Source organism: Alosa sapidissima, chromosome 2 (assembly GCF_018492685.1).
Source record: "Alosa sapidissima isolate fAloSap1 chromosome 2, fAloSap1.pri, whole genome shotgun sequence".
NCBI lineage: Eukaryota > Metazoa > Chordata > Actinopteri > Clupeiformes > Clupeidae > Alosa > Alosa sapidissima.
The window spans coordinates 6,696,503-6,716,749 of record NC_055958.1 but is presented as its reverse complement, the minus strand read 5'-3'; the positions used below and the strand labels follow the sequence as shown (position 1 = coordinate 6,716,749).

General features: G+C 42.1%; 2 protein-coding genes across 4 annotated transcripts in view; both read left to right on the top strand.

Annotated features, from left to right (window-relative positions):
* Window positions 1-1,520: 1,520 nt before the first annotated feature.
* On the top strand, window positions 1,521-4,593 carry neurod1 (neuronal differentiation 1). Its single transcript, XM_042067636.1, has 2 exons — window positions 1,521-1,650; window positions 2,330-4,593. The coding sequence occupies exon 2, from the start codon at window positions 2,339-2,341 to the stop codon at window positions 3,395-3,397; it is 1,059 nt and encodes a 352-aa protein (XP_041923570.1). The 5' UTR covers window positions 1,521-1,650; window positions 2,330-2,338; the 3' UTR covers window positions 3,398-4,593.
* Window positions 4,594-6,262: 1,669 nt separating this feature from the next.
* cerkl (ceramide kinase-like) overlaps window positions 6,263-20,247 on the top strand; it is a 75,416-nt gene continuing 61,431 nt past the window's right edge. For 2 of the 3 annotated variants that reach the window (XR_006024520.1, XM_042067582.1), the window contains exons 1-2: window positions 6,264-6,872; window positions 18,466-18,696. Coding sequence is in view for 2 of the 3 variants with exons in the window: in XM_042067582.1 (XP_041923516.1) it covers window positions 6,524-6,872; window positions 18,466-18,696 (580 nt within the window). In the remaining variant the exon portion in view is untranslated. Of the gene's footprint in view, window positions 6,873-18,465; window positions 18,697-20,247 lie in introns of all 3 variants that reach the window. The other variant, XM_042067597.1, reaches the window with a different exon arrangement.

Below are 20,247 nucleotides of genomic sequence, written 5' to 3'. Positions count from 1 at the left end.
GCAACTATAGTGCATTTATGAGGAATACTAGCAAGTCAGTGGATGGAGGCTGGCTTTGAGTTACCATGGACACTTCACTGTTACCTAGTTATCAAATATCGACCCAGCTCCACTGCTTTGCGCTGGGCCATTAACAGATGTCAGGAGTAGATAAATCAGAAGTTCGCAAACAGAACAAATGAAATATTTGTCATGCATCACTAAGCACCCACATACGGACCTACCTGTACGCGGAAAGCGCTCATATAGGCTAGGCTACTATAATCTTTGTGAAAATAAGTTTTTCTTTAATTTAAGACAGCCACTGGAAATCTATGCTCATTTTCATCGAGATGGACAAATAGGACTGCATATCGGAACGTTAAAGTGTATTAGCCTATATATTTTATACATGTAACATATAGGCTAACTGCTCCAGATGTGCAGGTTGTTTTCGGTTTTATGATATAGTTCTGTGGATGGCAGATGCTTCTGCCGCAGCATAAAGTAACATAAAGTAAAGGGCACTGCCTTGAGTGTTCACAACTTTGAACAAGTGGGGCTGCGATCAACCAACTATACCTGTTTCCCTATCATGGAAATTAATGTGGTCAGTAGTTGACCATTGTGCCACTTTTGTTTCGCTGACTGTTCAACGGTCATCACGTCCATTTTTTCCTTAGGATTATATTAAATTGAATAGAAAACAGCAGATTTTGGACGTTGGATCAGGTTAGTGAGCCGTGAAACAGGCTTTTGTTAGCACGCGTGCAACTCGCGTGCCGACCAGCAGCTTGAAAAGAAGGGACTCATTATGAGGGTCTCGCGCCAGACTACCAGACCGCCACAACCACTATTTACAACATATCACCCTCGGTAAAAAAATAAATATAAGACGCGACGTGAAGCAAACACTTTCCAATATACTGAATAGCCAGCCAACACAGGGCCTGTATATTTTACCTGACCTGTCACACAAGTAGAAAGAAATTAGGAACAAAAGACAGGTTTTTTTTTTTTTTGCTCAATATTGCTTAAAATGGTTATTCTGATATGTTTGCATTAATACTAGCCTACACACCAACAATAACAATATAGTTTAGATGCGTGTTCGTGCAAAATATTTTCTCCCTGACACAGCTCAGTCTGATCATTAATTATTACTTAGAATGCTCGTCGATTATGAGACTAATTTATGATTCCCAATAAAGAATAATCCAAATAAAGACAAGGAAACACGTGTTAAATGGGATGGGCATGAGAGATGGTCGTGATTGAATGTGTCCTATGCTTGAAAGGGTTAATTCATCCTGCGGGTACAAACAGGTCCACGGAGTCTCTAACTGGCGACAGATGGCCACTTTCTTTTGGCCACAAAGGGATGGAATACGGAGCTCTGGCGAATACAAATGGAAGATGTCACGTGACGCTTGGGGCCGTTTTCCTGACGTAGTCGGCCATATGGCGCGTGCCGAGGAAAGAGGTGGGGTTTGCTGCCAGTCATTGGTGCAAGGGTTTTAGCAGTAGCCATAGATATACATGTTCATCTCTCAGCATCAGCTGCCGCCGTATATAACCAGAGCATCCCTTGCGCAGGCACAGTCCATTTCGTAGGTCCTTGCACACCAAGAGGGGTATGAAACTATCATAACAGACATTCTGCAAAAACAGGTATGTACGAATCCCATTTATTTTATTGTAAACTTTGTTTATGTGCATTGTATTTGTATACTGGGAACAAAAATCTGTGTTTGCGCAGTTAATTGAAATTTACAAATTTGGCATTTAGTAATTTTGGAAAAAGATGTCACATGTGGCAGGTGATGTCTGGGAGCACTTGTTAACGGATATCTAAAAACAAATTCAGAATGTTTCAGCCCTCCAATTTTCATCTGGGAGTTGAACAACTTGCACTGATTTAATTATGTTTAGAGTTGTTTCACTTTAGAACTAAACAAATAACTGTTTTATTATTATTATTATTATTAATAATAATAGTATTATTATTATTCAGCGTACACTTTCTCTAATTGAAACAACTGACTAATTTTATTCGTTTTGTGGTTAAAAATGACACAACGGTATGTGATGCAGTTCGTTCATGTTTTAATCATTATGTCTCATGAAGAGATGCGTATGAGTTGCTAAGTGTTATCGACTTATATTCCGATTACTGCGTTACATAACAGCATTGCCAGTCAGCAATGATTATTTCATACAGCCATACAGGTGATATGTTGGTTTACGTGGCATGACTGAGTCCTGTCTGTCTACCTGTCGGTTTGTCTGCGTGCACGCCATCCGTCCCGCTTGTCATACTGACCACTGTTATTGTTTTTTTTTTTAACAGTATTCGATCATGACCAAGTCATACACCGAGGAGAACATGATGTTGGAGTCACAGAATACAGCCAACTGGACAGACGAGTGTCAGAGTTCCCAAGACGAACACGACATGGAAAAGAAAAACGGCGCACACGATTCCATGAATAAAGACATGGATGAAGAAGACATCGACGACGATGAAATGAACAGATTGGATGAAGAGGACGACGATGAAGATGAGGAGGAAGAGGAGGGAGATGACACCAAACCCAAAAGACGTGGACCGAAAAAGAAGAAAATGACAAAAGCTCGTCTTCAGAGGTTTAAACTCAGGCGCATGAAGGCCAACGCGCGGGAAAGGAACCGTATGCATGGACTCAACGATGCACTTGAGAGCTTGCGTAAAGTTGTGCCATGTTACTCCAAAACCCAGAAGTTGTCAAAGATAGAGACATTGCGTTTGGCGAAAAACTACATTTGGGCTCTGTCTGAGATTCTGAGATCTGGCAAAAGCCCGGATTTGATGTCATTTGTGCAGGCCCTATGTAAGGGTTTGTCGCAACCTACCACAAATTTGGTGGCGGGCTGTCTCCAACTGAACCCCAGAACTTTTCTCCCGGAACAGAGCCAGGAAATCCCCGCTCATATGCAAACAGCAAGTGCTTCCTTCACCGCTCACCCCTACTCTTACCAGACGCCCGGTCTTCCTAGCCCTCCTTATGGTACAATGGACAGCTCCCACATATTTCATGTCAAACCACACGCGTATGGAAGTGCGCTGGAACCGTTCTTCGAAACCGCCCTGACAGACTGCACTAGTCCGTCATTCGACGGACCTCTTAGCCCACCTCTGAGTGTGAACGGGAACTTTTCCTTCAAACACGAGCCTTCGTCTGAGTTCGAAAAGAACTACGCCTTTACCATGCACTATCAAGCGGCAGGTCTGGCGGGACCGCAGGGGCATGCCCCGCTTTACGCAAGCTCTGCCCAGCGCTGTGACATACCGATGGAAAACATTATGTCCTACGAAGGTCATTCTCACCACGAGAGGGTCATGAATGCCCAGCTAAATGCTATATTTCACGATTCATGAATCATGTGAAACTTTTGAACAGACTTTGATTATTATGTGTTGAGGTGTCCGGGTGTACCTCGGTGCGAAAGAGCAACAACACTATATGCTTAATCGTATGTATGTATTTATTGTTGTTACTGCCTTTAGGAGAAGTGAGGATGCATATTCTCTTTCACCTTATGTATTGTATTCTATAGCGCTTCTACATTGCGGTCACAGGAGGATCTAGGTGTGACCTTATTGAGAATGTGTTAATTATCCATGTTACAAAATCACAAGCAATAATTTGGAAACTATGCAATTTTTAAACGAGATACTGGGCCAATTATAAAAAATATTATAGATTTTATATTTTTCAACCTGCATTTTACTACTTATCTATCCCATGCTGAATTATTTTGTTGTGATTTTGTATAGAATTGTCAATTCATTTTTTATAAAGTCGAGTTCCTACATCATTCCAACCATCTCCATGTCAATGTTTTATAAAATAGAGTTATCTCATGTTTATACAAAACAGTAATTATTCTAGCTATTATTCAGTGATGTAAACTGGCAGGCAAGTGCTTAAGAACCTGTTATGTTGCCTTAGCAATTATTTACTGTAAACCATGCAAAATTGCACAATTATGATCGTTTCTCTCCCAACAGTGTTGTTTTCCAAACAATCAAGAATGCTTAATCATTCGAGAGAAAATGGAAAAATGACTCGGGAGTCACGACAGTCGCCCACATAATTGGTGTTGGGAAAGTATTGCTGATGTACATACAACGTTTGACTATCATCTGAAAATTGCACCCTGTGTACAATCTAAACAAGGGACTGTCATAACAGAACGATAATAAACAATCACCCTACCTTCATACTCAATCCTTTTCTTCTGGTTGTTAATCGGTACGACATAGGCTTCAGTATATCATTCTTGACCATCCCTCCTCCCTTTGAGCAGTAGATATGTTGCATGTGCGACTGCAGTCCAAAAAGCGTGGTTCCGAGTTTGGATTTGTGCTGTACTTCTGTTTGTAAAATGTAGAGTGATGTATTGCTGCAGCATTCAAAGTTTGGTTGAAAAACCTTTAAGTATCATCCAATGTGGTTCTAGTGGGATTATTGTATTTATGTTGGTCTCATGGAGCCCACTCAATGATTTGTAGAATAATGTGAATGAGTATGATTTTGCTATTATTCAATGCATTAAATATTTTACTACATACATTGAATGCTGAGTATTATCTATAGTTCAACATGTATAATTTAGGATTTGTTGCTAGGCCTACATTCGACAGGTTGATCAGCCAGGTTTGCTCTCAAGAATTTAATTATCTTAGGTCTATAAACTATGAAAATAATCTTGTCCTGCGCGAGTTTTTTCGCTGTTAGACATTTTGAAACCTTTTGCTGGTCAATGTTGACACAAGTAGTAAGAGATTTAATTTGTTTTTTAGTGTAACATAAGCTCTTTGAGTCGTCAACAGCTTAGTCAGATGTCATTGCCTACAATGGCAGCTTATTCTTTTTCTCCGTATGCTCTTGAGTCAAGACATGCATCACTTCAGGGTCCTTCACACTTTGTTGTTCAGGACTGAATGCACTGTCGGATCTTGAATCACAAAAAGGGTTTGTGAATGAACACTCTGAGTCTTGGCTGACTCAAAATTAATTTTTTCAAATAGCCAAAATCCGGCCATCCTGTTGGCAGGGCACTGACATAGGCTACTTCACGATTAATGTGTCAGACGTGCCTTATTTGTATCACACAAAACATTTTTTGTTCACCAAAGTTTTTTTTTTATTTTTTTTAGTTTTTTTAGAAGTTGTAGGATGGTCTGAACGCATTCCGATATTATTATAGTATAGGGGGTTTCGTATGGAAATCATATTGGATAGTGTTAAGAACAAATGGTCATAATCTGCTTACTGACACTGATAGCTAGAAGAAGAAAATGTGATAAAGAAACATAGTGCAGCGTAAGCGTTCACATGTATTAGACTAGCCTACATGGAAACCGGGAACACAGAAAGTGTATGATTGATGTAGATGAACGCCTGATGAACAGACCTACAGATTTGCTGTCATACCACGAATTGCTGCAGTCAGTCGGTGGGCATTTTCGTGCCACAATCTTTTATGCAAAGTGAGAGAGGCACAGATGTTACTTCTGCAGGGGAGGTTTTAATTTATGAAAATGATCTTTTTTATGCATGAACACTCACTGCATAAACCAATACATCTAACCCAATGGGATAACAACAAACTTCACGTCAAGGTTGTTGCATGGATATTCTGCAGGTTTGTTTCTATTGAAGCTGTTTTACAGGGATGATCACCACGTCAATACAAATTATTAAACATTTCTATGAAATCAGTGGAAGATCTCGTGGAGGGAATTCTCTAGAACAAGCTTTTTTTTGTCCCATCGAGGATGACTTCTGTGGTTTAACACTGAAGTGTGTGTGTGTGCGCGTGGCTACACTTAAAACTTTGAGGGATAGAGTGCGACTATCTCCCAGAAATCTATGACTGTATTTGGAATTTAACTGCTTAATGAGAAGTTGCAAACAAAACAAATAGTTCTCTGAAATTAGATGCACCATTTACTGACTGGTTGTAAGGTGGACGTGTTTTGGCGTCCCGGGCTTATAGGAACTGTCCAGAGTGTTGGGCCTAATAAAACTCCTTCCGCGCGCCCTAACACCGCCCCTGGTCAGTGTAAATTATTGTTTGCTAAAGTAATATTTTTCACAAGTAATTCACATGTAGTTTACAATATTGCTAAATTGATTTGGAATATTGAAAACTAATTGTTGAAATTAAGGATTTATTTAAACACTCTTCATCTTAAATTGCATAATAGGTGTAGCCTAATTTTATCACACACAGACAAGTTTTACAGATGCGTAAAATGATGGATATTCAGATGCACTTCTGTCAATGTGAAGGTGCTCAGAACAGAGTCGGCTATTGTGAAAAGTAGCCAGCGCGCCACCGCAATAAGGTGCACTTCACGGGAGCGCGCGCTGCTGAGAGAGTCCACTCGTGCAGCAAAGGAAGTTTCACTGGATCGCATGCGAAATCCCAACAAGCGGGAGCGCGCTGACTCGACAATAACTACACCGAGCCCACCTGCTGACAAACAACAATAATGTTCGAAAGTCCACGAAAATCGATCACCGTCCGAGGAGTATGGTCAGAGAGCCAGGAAGAGTTACATGAGATGCAACCGGTGTCTCCCGTAGATACCAGCCATCGCGCTGCTAAGAAGAAAAAGAAAAAGAGGAAGACACAAACAGGCAGTACACGCTCCGTTTCTGCCCCTCAGTTAAGCACCGAGGCGCCCTCTGAAACCGAAAATCTACCAGGCGACTGCACACAAAAAAGTAATGACGAACCGATAGTTAGGGGAATATTTCAGATAGGGAAACGGAGCCATGATGTAGTTCTAACTGCATCGCGAGTTACGTGGACTCCCATCCAACCCGAGACCCCTACAGGTGAGCTGCGTAGTGTTTTCTGTTTCCATGACAATTAGCTTCTGTTCCTTTTTTCAGCGAGGTAACACCAGCAGCATTTTCTTATCAAACATAGGCCACACACAACACGACCACCCGCTTGTCGGAAAAAAACTATCCCTTTGCTGTACATAATCTGCCACAATGGAAGTAAATGCGTAAAACGAACGCGCTAGCGCCAAGTGTGACTAAATTAGCCAGTGATACAGCAGGGATTAAGGATCAGTGTTTACATTTTTTAAAAAAGTGAAGAGAAACTATGGCCGACCATAAGGACTAAGTTATGCTTTGTCATGTGTTCTTTTTTGGTGTCAACATAAGACGCTTCCTGCTACTTAATTGCAATGTAAATAATCAGAAAACACGTTGGCGTGGGAGGCGGCCTACCGCAAACCTCGAAAGACCAAATTATTCAGAATTAATTTGTGATCGTTTACGCCTATGTAATGGGTCATATATGCATATAGGCTACACAATAGACTACACGTTTTTATACAAATTTAGCAAATTACACCTTGATTGTAATGGATGTAATACGTTTTATGCAAGTACTGACAGATGCAACACAAAACTGTGATTTGCTTGTAGAAGCTCACTTTTTTTTACAAACTTTTTATTGAATCACACAGCATGTGGACATACAGATTTTTACATTGCCTGTATCATAGCATCCAGAGACTAAAGGTTATCCTGAAAAAAGAGGAAAATGTTACTGATGCCAAAAAGTCCTATGTGACAGATGTGCTGGTAATAGACCCCGGTCCACTGTTGTGACCACCTAAAGTAGGGCATCTGCTAGTCTTGTGGACAGTTAGCAAATGTCCAAGTAAATGATACTCAAAAACTACCATCTGCATCACTGCACAAGGAAGATCAGTGCATGACTTCCTTTTCGCGGGGTAGTTTTTGCAATATGCCAGCACACCCACTAATGAAGCTAACAAAGCATGTGTTGCTTTTTAAACTGGTGGACATTTTGACACACTTTAATTTAATAGCCAAGTTAGAGCCATGCATTGGTAAACCATAAACTTTCAAGTTTTTTCACTTATGAACTTAGCTATTATTATAGCAGTATCAATGCACTGACTAGCTGGTTTGACTCTGTTTGACTTTGATTCCTTCCCTTCCACTTTTTGCCAAGAGTGAGTCACTCATTTGCTTTTAGTGCCACACAGGAAATAAATAAATAAATAATGCATGCATTGTAGTTGATCATGAAGTGAAAATGTTTCATCAGTAATGAGGAGAAAGGGAAAATGAAGTGTTTTGATGCATGTCCAGGTGTTTGAGGCGAAGGCATGTATCTCTTGGTAATGTTGTTTTTGAACAGAGCCTTCAAAAGCCCCAGCAATGCCTGGTGCAAGAGGGCCCCTATTTTGCTTAAGCTTTATAGACAGTGCTTTTTTTATCTGTGATCCAAGCTAATGTTATTAAGCCAGCACTCTCATTACACAGAAAGCATCCATCTAATAACCCCCTATGGCCTTTACCAAATGCTATCATGAAACTGCCAAAAAATGACACACCAGTGCTGATATGCTGGGTTGCTTTATTTGACAGCTTTGTAATTCTGTTCTGCCTGGGGATAGAGGATCAAAACATCTCCCTTTATTCTTTAGAATTGGACAATAACTCTCATCACTTTGCAATATTGTGTTATTAAATGCCCATAATGGCTGTACTATTCTTGCAATAAAGAGGGCATTTCAAAATTGCAACAGTCAGATAACATTTTAAATCTGACATTTCATGACTTTTTGTCTTTGTTGTTCTCACGACGTGGAGTGAAATGCTACAGCACCCCAGAACAAATGTCCCACTGTGGGCAAAGTGTGGGTGTGTGGGTGTCTTGTCAGGTTGTGGTTTGTTTACACTTGAATGTCAGTGTATCTTAGCAATGACTCGAGCACAGAGAACAGAGCTGCCTCCTCTTGATCTGAACTCAGTGACTTTGTATCTTCCTGCCCAGAGTGTTATATTGCTCTGTGCTGTTCTTTGTAGATGTGTCTACAAAACTCCAGTTTTCACTGTATGTAGATGTGATTGTTCCCTCGCTGTCTCTTAACAGTGTGTGTGTACTAATTGGGTTGTACATTAGTTTCAGTGTTGTGCAAAATCAGAACATGAACTATGAAACAGTAGTGCAACTGGTTCTGTTTGTATCATACATCCTGAGAGCACATTGCAGTTTACAGTAGGGACCTGGCGATTGTGTTGCCTGCATAAGAGCAAGTCCAGGGGGAGATGTCTTGGGCTCTGCCTTTCTTTTGTTTACTGTATCGATATGGATTTCGTTGATGCAAAAGTAAAGATTGAGCTGGATTAAAATGCTATTTTTATTACTGTAATCTTTACATACACATTAATGCATTGGGGGATTTTATGTCCGTGACCTCCTTTTTTAAAAATGACTATGAATGTTCAGAATGGATAGCTGCTGCTGTTGCTTCAACATAGCTGTTGATACAAATGTGCATCCTTTCTTCTTTGGCTTGGGGTCTTGTACACACTGTGTACAACCCCCCAAGCTGTGCACACTGATTGCATTTAGTTTATGTAGACAAATATTGTTTTTCATTTATCTTAACCTAAACCTAGGTTTGTTTTCTATTTGAGATTACAGTAATATAATTCCTGTAAATGGAATCACGTTGAGTTGGTGGTGTTGAATTTGTTGACATGAATACGTTCTAGATAGCTGTTTTCCTAGAAAAGACAATACAACCACAGCATATAGGATTAGGACCCCCGGCATGCTTACATTTTATGATTTTAAGAAATTCTATCTGTATTACACATAAACTGGTCTGGACATTTTTGGCAGTTCTGGAAGTGCTTTGAAGTCTTAGCTATGTTGTGGTGTTGATGTGAAATTTTAAGTGACCTGTTTTTTTCCGGAACTCTGAGGAATCTTGTTGACCCCTGGGGTCAGTTGAGCTCTTCAGCTTGGTCTCTAGTCACTGGTTTAACTAGCCAGTCCTCAGATTTCTGACTCCACTGATTGCTCCACAGAGCCTCTCCAGTTCCAAGTTTTCATGTCTTGAGATAAAGTGTCAAAAGTTGAATATTTTAGCAAAACTTTTTTCCAAATCTGTTAGGACTTTAGCCTGGAGGAAATCCCAAACTAGGTTAAATACAGTGCAGATGCTGCACCAAGTTATAGCTCCAATTTATAATCATGTCACAATATTTTTGAGGATGACGAGGAAACGTATAAACATCATATAGCTCAGAAATAGCAGTATTCTTTAGTCATAGCATCAGTGTATGCACTATGTGATTATCGTTTGGCAGATCAGTCTTTTCTCTCTTGGCTTTTGCCCCCCCCCACTCTCTCTTTCTGTGTGTGTGTGTCTCTCTCTCTCTCTGTCTCTCTCTCTCATTCTCTGTCTCTCTCTCTCTTTCTCTATCTCTCTGTCTCTCTCTCATTCTCTGTCTCCCTCTATCTCTCTCTCTCTCTTTCTCTCTCTCGATCTCTCTCTCTCACTCTCTTTCTCTCTCTCCTGTTAGTTTTGCAGTGTTTTTCCTAGCCTCTGATTCCATGTCCATCTTCCTCCCCCTGCCTCCCACCCCTCTCTCCCAGCCCTGGCCACAGAAAACAGAAAGAGACATTTGACTGACAAAGCAAGGTGTCATTAGCATCCTCAGCGCTCATTATGCCAAGTCATGCACCGCTCATTCGAGAACACCTGAGACTCTGGTCTAAAGCACACTGGGGCAGGTGTAAGGTAGTAATTAAAAGCAGCCCAGGAAAATGGGCTCCATCACAGGATTGGATTGCATATTATGAGAATCTATACTCAGGGAGAGGGGGGAAAAAAACAGTTCGTTGTTGATTTTCAAGTACCCATCTTGAGATTCAAATTGATTGTTGAGAATGTTTATTATTGTGGCAAGTAAACAATGAACAAATATCACAACACAGCAGGGTAAATATCTTTGTTTGCTTACAAAAAAATATGACAAAGATTTAAAGAGCATATTGACCTTAGAAGAATATACCTAACCAAAGCAAACATATGTATACCATAATTGGCTTAGGAAATCAAGAGGATTGTTTGAATGAAGACAAAACAAATCTGTATTTATCCTGCCATTTACAGCTATAAAACTTAATCAGTTGAATTGTTCAGTGAACAGTCCCCCTCCCTACCCCAGCAAGGCCTCAGAGTGAATGACCCTACCGTATTATGAAGGGAATATACAGTGTCGTACTCTAATGGCACACAAGGAGCAAACAGACGCCGCCGTCTCCTTTGTTTGCTTCCCGGGGGCCCCCCAGAAATGGCAATATAAAAATGTAAATATTGGGTTTTGGAGTTGTCTGTGTGTCTGGACACACAGCCCTCCGAAGGCACAGGTGGAAAATATGGTCTCAGGCGCCCTGCTGTGAACCACATGGCCCCACGCAACATGGGGGCAAAGAGCAGCGCGCGGGCCTGGCACGAGCCCTCGAGCAGAGCTTGGACACTTGTCAACGCACAGTATTAGTTTCATCTGCAGAAAAAAAGGGATAGAGTGGGAGATAGAGAGGGGGATCCACACAAACCCTGACAACAATGAAGACAAAGAGGGAGGGTTTTGTGCCATGTATTAGATGTCCCCCATTTTGTCCTAATGAGGTAGTAGAGTAGAGTTTACATGAGCACTTCCGCATGGTAGTGTTTCAAAATGGGCCTGTGGAAGGTAGTGTAGTGAAGTAGAGATGCAAATGGAATATTCCAGTAGTCACACACACACACACACACACACGCACACACACACACACACACACACATATACACAGATAAACACAAATATACACAGATAAACACATATTCCACAAATAGTCCTTTTAAAATACATATTCAGAGTGGTTTGTTTCTATCAGTGCAAACATGCTTTCCTGAAAATCTTCAAACTATTGAATGGTGCCTGTTAGATTGTGAGGGCATATTAGATTACGCACGTGCAGGAGATGGGTGTAGAATTGATTCCTTTTGTTCCATACATTAATTGCGCGTTGACATGCCGACGGCGACGCGCCCCATACCCCCCACCCCCCCAGGCAGGCGGTGAGGAGCGCCGAGAGGAAGCTTGTATCCATCTGGAAGCAATAAAGTTTTCTAGGAGAGTGCACAGTTTTATTTAATCTCCCCCCGCGTCTCACTGTGTGACCAATATGAGGGGCTGAGCCCGTCGTGTCATCTTAAATCAGAGTCATGTGCGCCAAGCGAAAAAAAAAAAAGAAGATGACACTTGGCTGGATGGAGAGAAGAGGTGGAACTTGTTTGCAGAAGAGCCATTTGTGATCTGTTTTCTTACGTTTTACAGTCATAGAAAAAGACAAGACCTTCTCTATGATCAATGATATAAAAATGCTAAAATAATCATTTATGAAAATTGTTTGTTTGAGATGGCACTGCTGTCATATGCTTGCCATATAAATGCAAAACATATGTGTGCAGTTGGTCATCGGACATGAAAAGGCTCTAATAAAATGTGCCTTTGTGTGTAGTTGAAGCAAACAGTGGCCAGCATCCCAAGTAACATTATATAGAGTCCTAATCTTTATGAAGAAGCGTTTAAAGTAGGGGGTAGGGCTGAGTGCATGCTCTGGATGTATGTACTTGTCAGTGACTGAGATTAGGTCCCAGGGGACTGCAGGTCCATCCAGAGACAGACTGTGGAGTGGTCTCCATGTCATCTGACCTGGTGTGCCATCAGACCAGCCATATTGATCTGGCCCATAGCAGCCCATCTAGAGCAATGACCTAGAGCATATGGCCCGTACTACATCTGAGCCGCCATGCCCTGGAGCAAACACACACACACACACACACAGATAAACCACCAGCAGAGAGGCAAGGACCCCCCATGGTGTGTCCACTCAGCCTGTATGGATTGAGAACTTGAAAACCATACCCTGAAGAAAGAAAAAAAAAAGAGCCTGAAAACAACAATGACTCAGACGTCTGCCGGCCCGGGAGGAAGACTTAGTCTGTTGTGTTTACCCGTCCTCAGCATGTGCCAAGCACTGCTTCTGGTAGCCTGACCCACGTGTCAACGCTCTGATGACAAGTAGTGTATACTTAAAGGATATGAAAGGGACAGGGATTAACAGTGCTGGCAAGCAGAGGTCGTTTATTGTATTTCCTGACAGCAGCCCTTTCCCTGAGATGAGCTTGCAGCTCTGGCGCTAAGGAGCTGTAAACAAACTTGGGGCGGACGTGTGATTGGTGGGAAATGACTGAGCAACACTCTCGTGCATCACCATGACCCACGTCAATGGAATATTGATTATATAACCTGTTGTGGATTCCTTACATGTGACTGCCCAATGGCTGAGTGGACATGAGTGGTTATGCCCTTCAGAACAGCCCTAGCACTAGAACTAGGGGAAAGAAATGCACATATACAGTACACAACATACATTAAGCTGTGTGCTATATAGGGAGTATGCTCTACACAACATACATTAAGCTGTGTGCTATATAGGGAGTATGCTCTACACAACATACATTAAGCTGTGTGCTATATAGGGAGTATGCTCTACACAACATACATTAAGCTGTGTGCTATATAGGGAGTATGCTCTACACAACATACATTAAGCTGTGTGCTATATAGGGAGTATGCTCTACAGAACATACATTAAGCTGTGTGCTATATAGGGAGTATGCTCTACAGAACATACATTAAGCTGTGTGCTATATAGGGAGTATGCTCTACACAACATACATTAAGCTGTGTGCTATATAGGGAGTATGCTCTACAGAACATACATTAAGCTGTGTGCTATATAGGGAGTATGCTCTACACAACATACATTAAGCTGTGTGCTATATAGGGAGTATGCTCTACAGAACATACATTAAGCTGTGTGCTATATAGGGAGTATGCTCTACACAACATACATTAAGCTGTGTGCTATATAGGGAGTATGCTCTACACAACATACATTAAGCTGTGTGCTATATAGGGAGTATGCTCTACACAACATACATTAAGCTGTGTGCTATATAGGGAGTATGCTCTACACAACATACATTAAGCTGTGTGCTATATAGGGAGTATGCTCTACACAACATACATTAAGCTGTGTGCTATATAGGGAGTATGCTCTACACAACATACATTAAGCTGTGTGCTATATAGGGAGTATGCTCTACACAACATACATTAAGCTGTGTGCTATATAGGGAGTATGCTCTACACAACATACATTAAGCTGTGTGCTATATAGGGAGTATGCTCTACACAACATACATTAAGCTGTGTGCTATATAGGGAGTATGCTCTACACAACATACATACAGCTGTGTGCTATATAGGGAGTATGCTCTACAGAACATACATTAAGCTGTGTGCTATATAGGGAGTATGCTCTACACAACATACATTAAGCTGTGTGCTATATAGGGAGTATGCTCTACAGAACATACATTAAGCTGTGTGCTATATAGGGAGTATGCTCTACACAACATACATTAAGCTGTGTGCTATATAGGGAGTATGCTCTACACAACATACATACAGCTGTGTGCTATATAGGGAGTATGCTCTACAGAACATACATTAAGCTGTGTGCTATATAGGGAGTATGCTCTACACAACATACATTAAGCTGTGTGCTATATAGGGAGTATGCTCTACAGAACATACATTAAGCTGTGTGCTATATAGGGAGTATGCTCTACACAACATACATTAAGCTGTGTGCTATATAGGGAGTATGCTCTACACAACATACATTAAGCTGTGTGCTATATAGGGAGTATGCTCTACACAACATACATTAAGCTGTGTGCTATATAGGGAGTATGCTCTACACAACATACATTAAGCTGTGTGCTATATAGGGAGTATGCTCTACACAACATACATTAAGCTGTGTGCTATATAGGGAGTATGCTCTACACAACATACATTAAGCTGTGTGCTATATAGGGAGTATGCTCTACACAACATACATTAAGCTGTGTGCTATATAGGGAGGATGCTCTACAGAACATACATTAAGCTGTGTGCTATATAGGGAGTATGCTCTACAGAACATACATTAAGCTGTGTGCTATATAGGGAGTATGCTCTACAGAACATACATTAAGCTGTGTGCTATATAGGGAGTATGCTCTACAGAACATACATTAAGCTGTGTGCTATATAGGGAGTATGCTCTACAGAACATACATTAAGCTGTGTGCTATATAGGGAGGATGCTCTACAGAACATACATTAAGCTGTGTGCTATATAGGGAGTATGCTCTACAGAACATACATTAAGCTGTGTGCTATATAGGGAGGATGCTCTACAGAACATACATTAAGCTGTGTGCTATATAGGGAGGATGCTCTACAGAACATACATTAAGCTGTGTGCTATATAGGGAGTATGCTCTACAGAACATACATTAAGCTGTGTGCTATATAGGGAGTATGCTCTACAGAACATACATTAAGCTGTGTGCTATATAGGGAGGATGCTCTACACAACATACATTAAGCTGTGTGCTATATAGGGAGTATGCTCTACACAACATACATTAAGCTGTGTGCTATATAGGGAGTATGCTCTACACAACATACATTAAGCTGTGTGCTATATAGGGAGTATGCTCTACAGAACATACATTAAGCTGTGTGCTATATAGGGAGTATGCTCTACACAACATACATTAAGCTGTGTGCTATATAGGGAGTATGCTCTACACAACATACATTAAGCTGTGTGCTATATAGGGAGTATGCTCTACAGAACATACATTAAGCTGTGTGCTATATAGGGAGTATGCTCTACAGAACATACATTAAGCTGTGTGCTATATAGGGAGTATGCTCTACAGAACATACAACACACATACACAATGCATACAATACATATGACAGGGTGTGAATACTGTACATACCACTAAATTGACCAAACTGTAATAAAGTGTACATGTTTGCACAGTGTTGTTGAAACACATGCAGTATCTAATCAGTAACACTGAAATGACAATGATAATATTTATCTATTTTTTTCTGTAGTTGAACAGTGTGTTTGTTGTTTGAGTATTTAGTAGTAGAAGCCGTGTGGCTCCCATCCTTGCATAAGTAAGACAAAGGATGATTAGTGTTGACTGAAGCCATCTCCAAAAAATACTTATCTTACTTATCTTATCACCTCATTTTTTTTTAAAAAGCAAGTGCCAGGCTTGGAATATTAAGTGAAATTGTTATTGTTTCTAAAGATTTTGGAGTTGTTAAATCTACAACATAGCATATGTTCTTCTGGCCTGCTTTCTCTTCCGTTTCTCCCATTGTTTCCTGCTTTGTGCTAAGCCCATTTAAACCAAACTGCTACTCCTCCTGATTCAGGGTGAATAATAAATAGTCATTGCCAAGGTAAGGGCTCAGACAGACACAGACAGATCCAGTCAGGGTTCCCTCGCAAGAGCTGAGCCCACAAAAAAAGTGAGAGAGAGCGAGAGAGAGCGAGAGAGAGAGAGAGAGAGAGAGAGAGTGAGACAGACAGACAGAGAGAGAGAGTGAGACAGAGAGAGAGAGACAGAGAGTGAGACAGAGAGAGAGAGAGAGAGAGACAGAGAGAGAGAGAGAGAGAGACAGAGAGAGAGACAGAGAGAGAGAGAGAGAGAGAGAGAGAGAGAGAGGGGTTCAGCTCATAGTTGTAGTTGTGGTTTGGAGAGTTTGCATGTAAAGCAGTTTGCCGTGAACGCGTGGACATGTGCAGACAATGGCAGCACAATTAGCAGCAAGCAGATAAGTCTGTAATCCTGTTTACGCTTTGCATCAGACAGATGTGCCAAGATTGATACAGACAGGGTGCCGGCTTACTGTAATGTAGCAGGGGAGGGGCCCTACCTCTCTCTATCTCTCTCTTTCCCTCTCTCTTCCTATCCATCTTTCTATCATGCCATCCACCCTCTCTCTTTTTCTCACACACACACACACTCACTCCATCTCTCTCTCTCCCCCCACGCTTCCTGCCTTTCCTCATCCATCTCTTTCCCTGTTTTTGTATCTCTCTCTCTGTCTCTCTCTGTCTCTCTGTCTCTCTCTCTCTCTCGCTGTGGTCCAGATCTATGGCCACCCACCCTCGGTGTCCTCTTCCTGTCCATCGTTCTGAACAGGGGCCAGTTTAGTCCTCCCACCCCGGCCAGCCCACAGACTGCTCAGCCGGGAGAGATTAGCTTCATTCCCTCTAATTAAATTGACTGTTTTTTTGGGGTATGTGTGGGTATATTTGTGTGTAAGTCAGTGTGTGTGTGTGTGTGTGTGTGTGTGTTTGTGTGTGTGTGTGTGTGTGTGTGTGTGTGTGTGTGTGTGAGGGGGCTTAATGTGTAGATATGTGTGTATGTTCTGTGTGTGTGTGTATTTGTATGACAAACACAAAGGCATCTCTACTAAAGTTGACTAGATGCTGTTGCTGCTGCTGTTGCTGCTGCTGCTGTGTGAGCTGGGCCGGGCCCCGAGCTGAGCTGATCTGAGCGGAGCTTTCGCACGGCGTCGCGTCAGGCTGAGTGTGAACAGATGGCGCAGGGTGTCCTGTGCAGTAATGTGAGAGGGTAGTTAATGTTCTGAAACACGGAGGTGCGGCTGGGGCTCGGCTAATGAAGAAAGGGTTTCACATGAGGAGACGCAAACACATTTAGGGCCGACAGAGAGACAGAGCGGTGGCGACAGGGAAGGAGGGAGGAAGACAGACACACAAAGACAGACAGACAGACGTCTTGGAGGTGGCATCCGTGGGAGGAGAATCACAGCTTGTCTGATGACTGTCACCATTTTTAGCTCGTGGTTGAGAAAGTAAAGGAGACCAGACTATAGTCAACACATCAGAATGATGCTGAAAGGAAGGGTCGTATGTGACTGCTTTACTGTTTTCTCACACTCATCAGAGGATGAGATGCATGTCTCTACTTAATAACAACAAAAATGTTCAACGGGAATACTAAATAAACATAAATGCAACCTTCATGACATCAAATTTCATTTGCACTGCTAAAATATAATGTTTTATTTTTTTTTGTGAGGAAGATGCAGTTTATGAACTGTCTTGTTGAAAGATGTGTGTTTTGATGAAAAAGCACTTCCAAGAGTTCTGGAGAAAGTGGTGCACAACCTTACTCTCATTTAATTTACTTTGTATTGGTGTGAAATGAAAAGGTGTGAATTTATTTCTGCAATTTACTTTACTTTGAAACTAATTGTGTGCCTAGTTATTTTCGAGGTCACGGTAGTGCATTAATGCAATGTGATGTATTTATCATTTTAACTGATGATTGTGTCATTGTGTGTGTGTGTGTGTGTGTGTGTGTGTGTGTGTTTATGTGTCTTGTGTGTATGTGCTGTGTGTTGTGTGTGTTTGTGTGTGCTTTGTCATGTGTGTGGTGTGTTTATGTTTCTTGTATGTATGTGTTGTGTGTGTTTGTGTGAGTGTTTTGTCATGAGTGTGTTGTGTTTATGTGTCTTGTGTGTGTATGTGTTGTGTGTTGTGTGTGTGTTTGTGTGTGTTTTGTCATGTGTGTGTTGTGTTTATGTGTCTTGTGTGCATGTGTTGTGTGTTGTGTGTGTTTGTGTGCGTCTGTAGAGCCGGCCGCCCCGCTGAATGCGGGCTTCGTGGAGCTGAAGGACATGTTTGCGGTGAAGGTGAAGCGTCGGCGGATGGTGGGTCAGCAGAGCGGGGGTACTCTACTGGGCATCACCCTCTTCCACTGCCGACGCAAGGGCTCCAAACTCAAGGACCACGAGACCCACCTCAACAACCTGAGCGTGGACCACTGCGAGATCTGGTTCAAACACCTCAAGGCCTTGCTCAATGGTAGGTTTGCTCACAACACTGGAGCCTCGATGGTAGATTGGCTTACAACACTGGAGCCTCAATGGTAGATTAGCTTACAACACTGTAGTCTCAGTGGTAGGTTTGCAAAGAAAGACAAGTAAAGATGCTTGAGTTGGTCAGAGACTCTCCAAAGCAACAAGGCCTAGCAGTTATTAATTAACTGCTCTAGGTTGTTCTGTATGTATTTTTATTAAGACCTGTAGAGAAATATTTTGAATGTTCAGTTAAGGCTTAAACTGCTCTAGGTTGTTCTGTATGTATTTTTATTAAGACCTGTAGAGAAATACTTTGAATGTTCAGTTAAGGCTTAAACATAGACTACTCCTGGAGGAGAGAATTTTTCTTTTCATTTTGGAATCAAAATGAGGAATCATCAGGAACATGAATCAATAAGTACAATTGAAATCGGAACTGATAAAATTAGAACGATACCCAGCCATACTCCTCCATTGTCTCTCTGAAAGAGGGCGCTTCTCACAGCACAAGGGCCGTGGGTTCATTTTAGGAGGAGGCACACTTGATGACATTCATAGCTTAGATCCATAGCCTACAGATGGGTGGGTCGAGTGTTTAAATGTCCTATAGTTTTTACACATGAGCTATGTTACACCCTAATGTAGTCATAATTAGTTCTGACAATGTAATGTGTGTGTGTGTGTGTGTGTGTGTGTGTGTGTGTGTGTGTGTATGTGTGTGTGTTCATGAGTGTTCTCTTTTATTCTTAGCATGGCAATTTGCTTTTGTTGCCGCCCAATTTAACCCATCGCCCTCGGAGCAGTAATCAAAGTCGCTGCACACACCAAATGGAAAATCAAACATTCCCGAGCTTTCACTTTAATTGGGTGTCATTTCAGTGCCTTTAAAGAGTCTCGGCTCTATAGAAACATGGGGGTGAAGCATCCGGTGCCATTTGCAGTTTTTATTGCCCCCCGCTAATGCAAATTGAATGTTGAGTGGGAAGGCCTTGTTTGTGCCCAGCCAAGACTCAGGCATTAGTGTGGAGTAACAGTCTGAAACTGATTCGCTGGGTGGCCTCTGCTGCTGCTGCTGTTGTTAGTGTGGTTATTATTATTATTATTATGTCTCATTCGTGCTCTCGACTCCACTGGGCTTCTCAGAGGGGTCCTGGGCCGAACTGTGGCATCCCACTGCATGTGGGCTCCTTGGCCGTGGAGGGTGGAGAGAGGTGTGTGTGTGTGTGTCCGTGTGTGTGTGTGTGTGTGTGTGTGTCTGTGTCCGTGTGTGTGTGTGTGCGGGGGGTGGGGGGGGGGGTGATCATTGAGCGGTTGCAGGGGAGGCCAGCTCTTTTGTGTGACGAGCATGTCATTGGGCCACCGCGCGTCCGCTGTGCTTTGAGATGCCTGTGGCTCTTTGCTGAGGAGGAGGGGTAGGAGGAGAGGGGGGGCTGGGGGAGGAGAGGAAGGGAGGGGGGGGAAGGAGGGAGGGTGAGGAGGAGGTGTTGGCCGTGAGGACCTGCTGGATCTCCGTGGAGAAACAGGTTGGTTGCAGCCACCCCGGAGTGTTTGTAAT

Bases quoted from the DNA above. Each gene is read 5' to 3' on its own strand.
- neurod1 (XM_042067636.1), top strand. From the start codon at position 2,339: ATGACCAAGTCATACACCGAGGAGAACATGATGTTGGAGTCACAGAAT.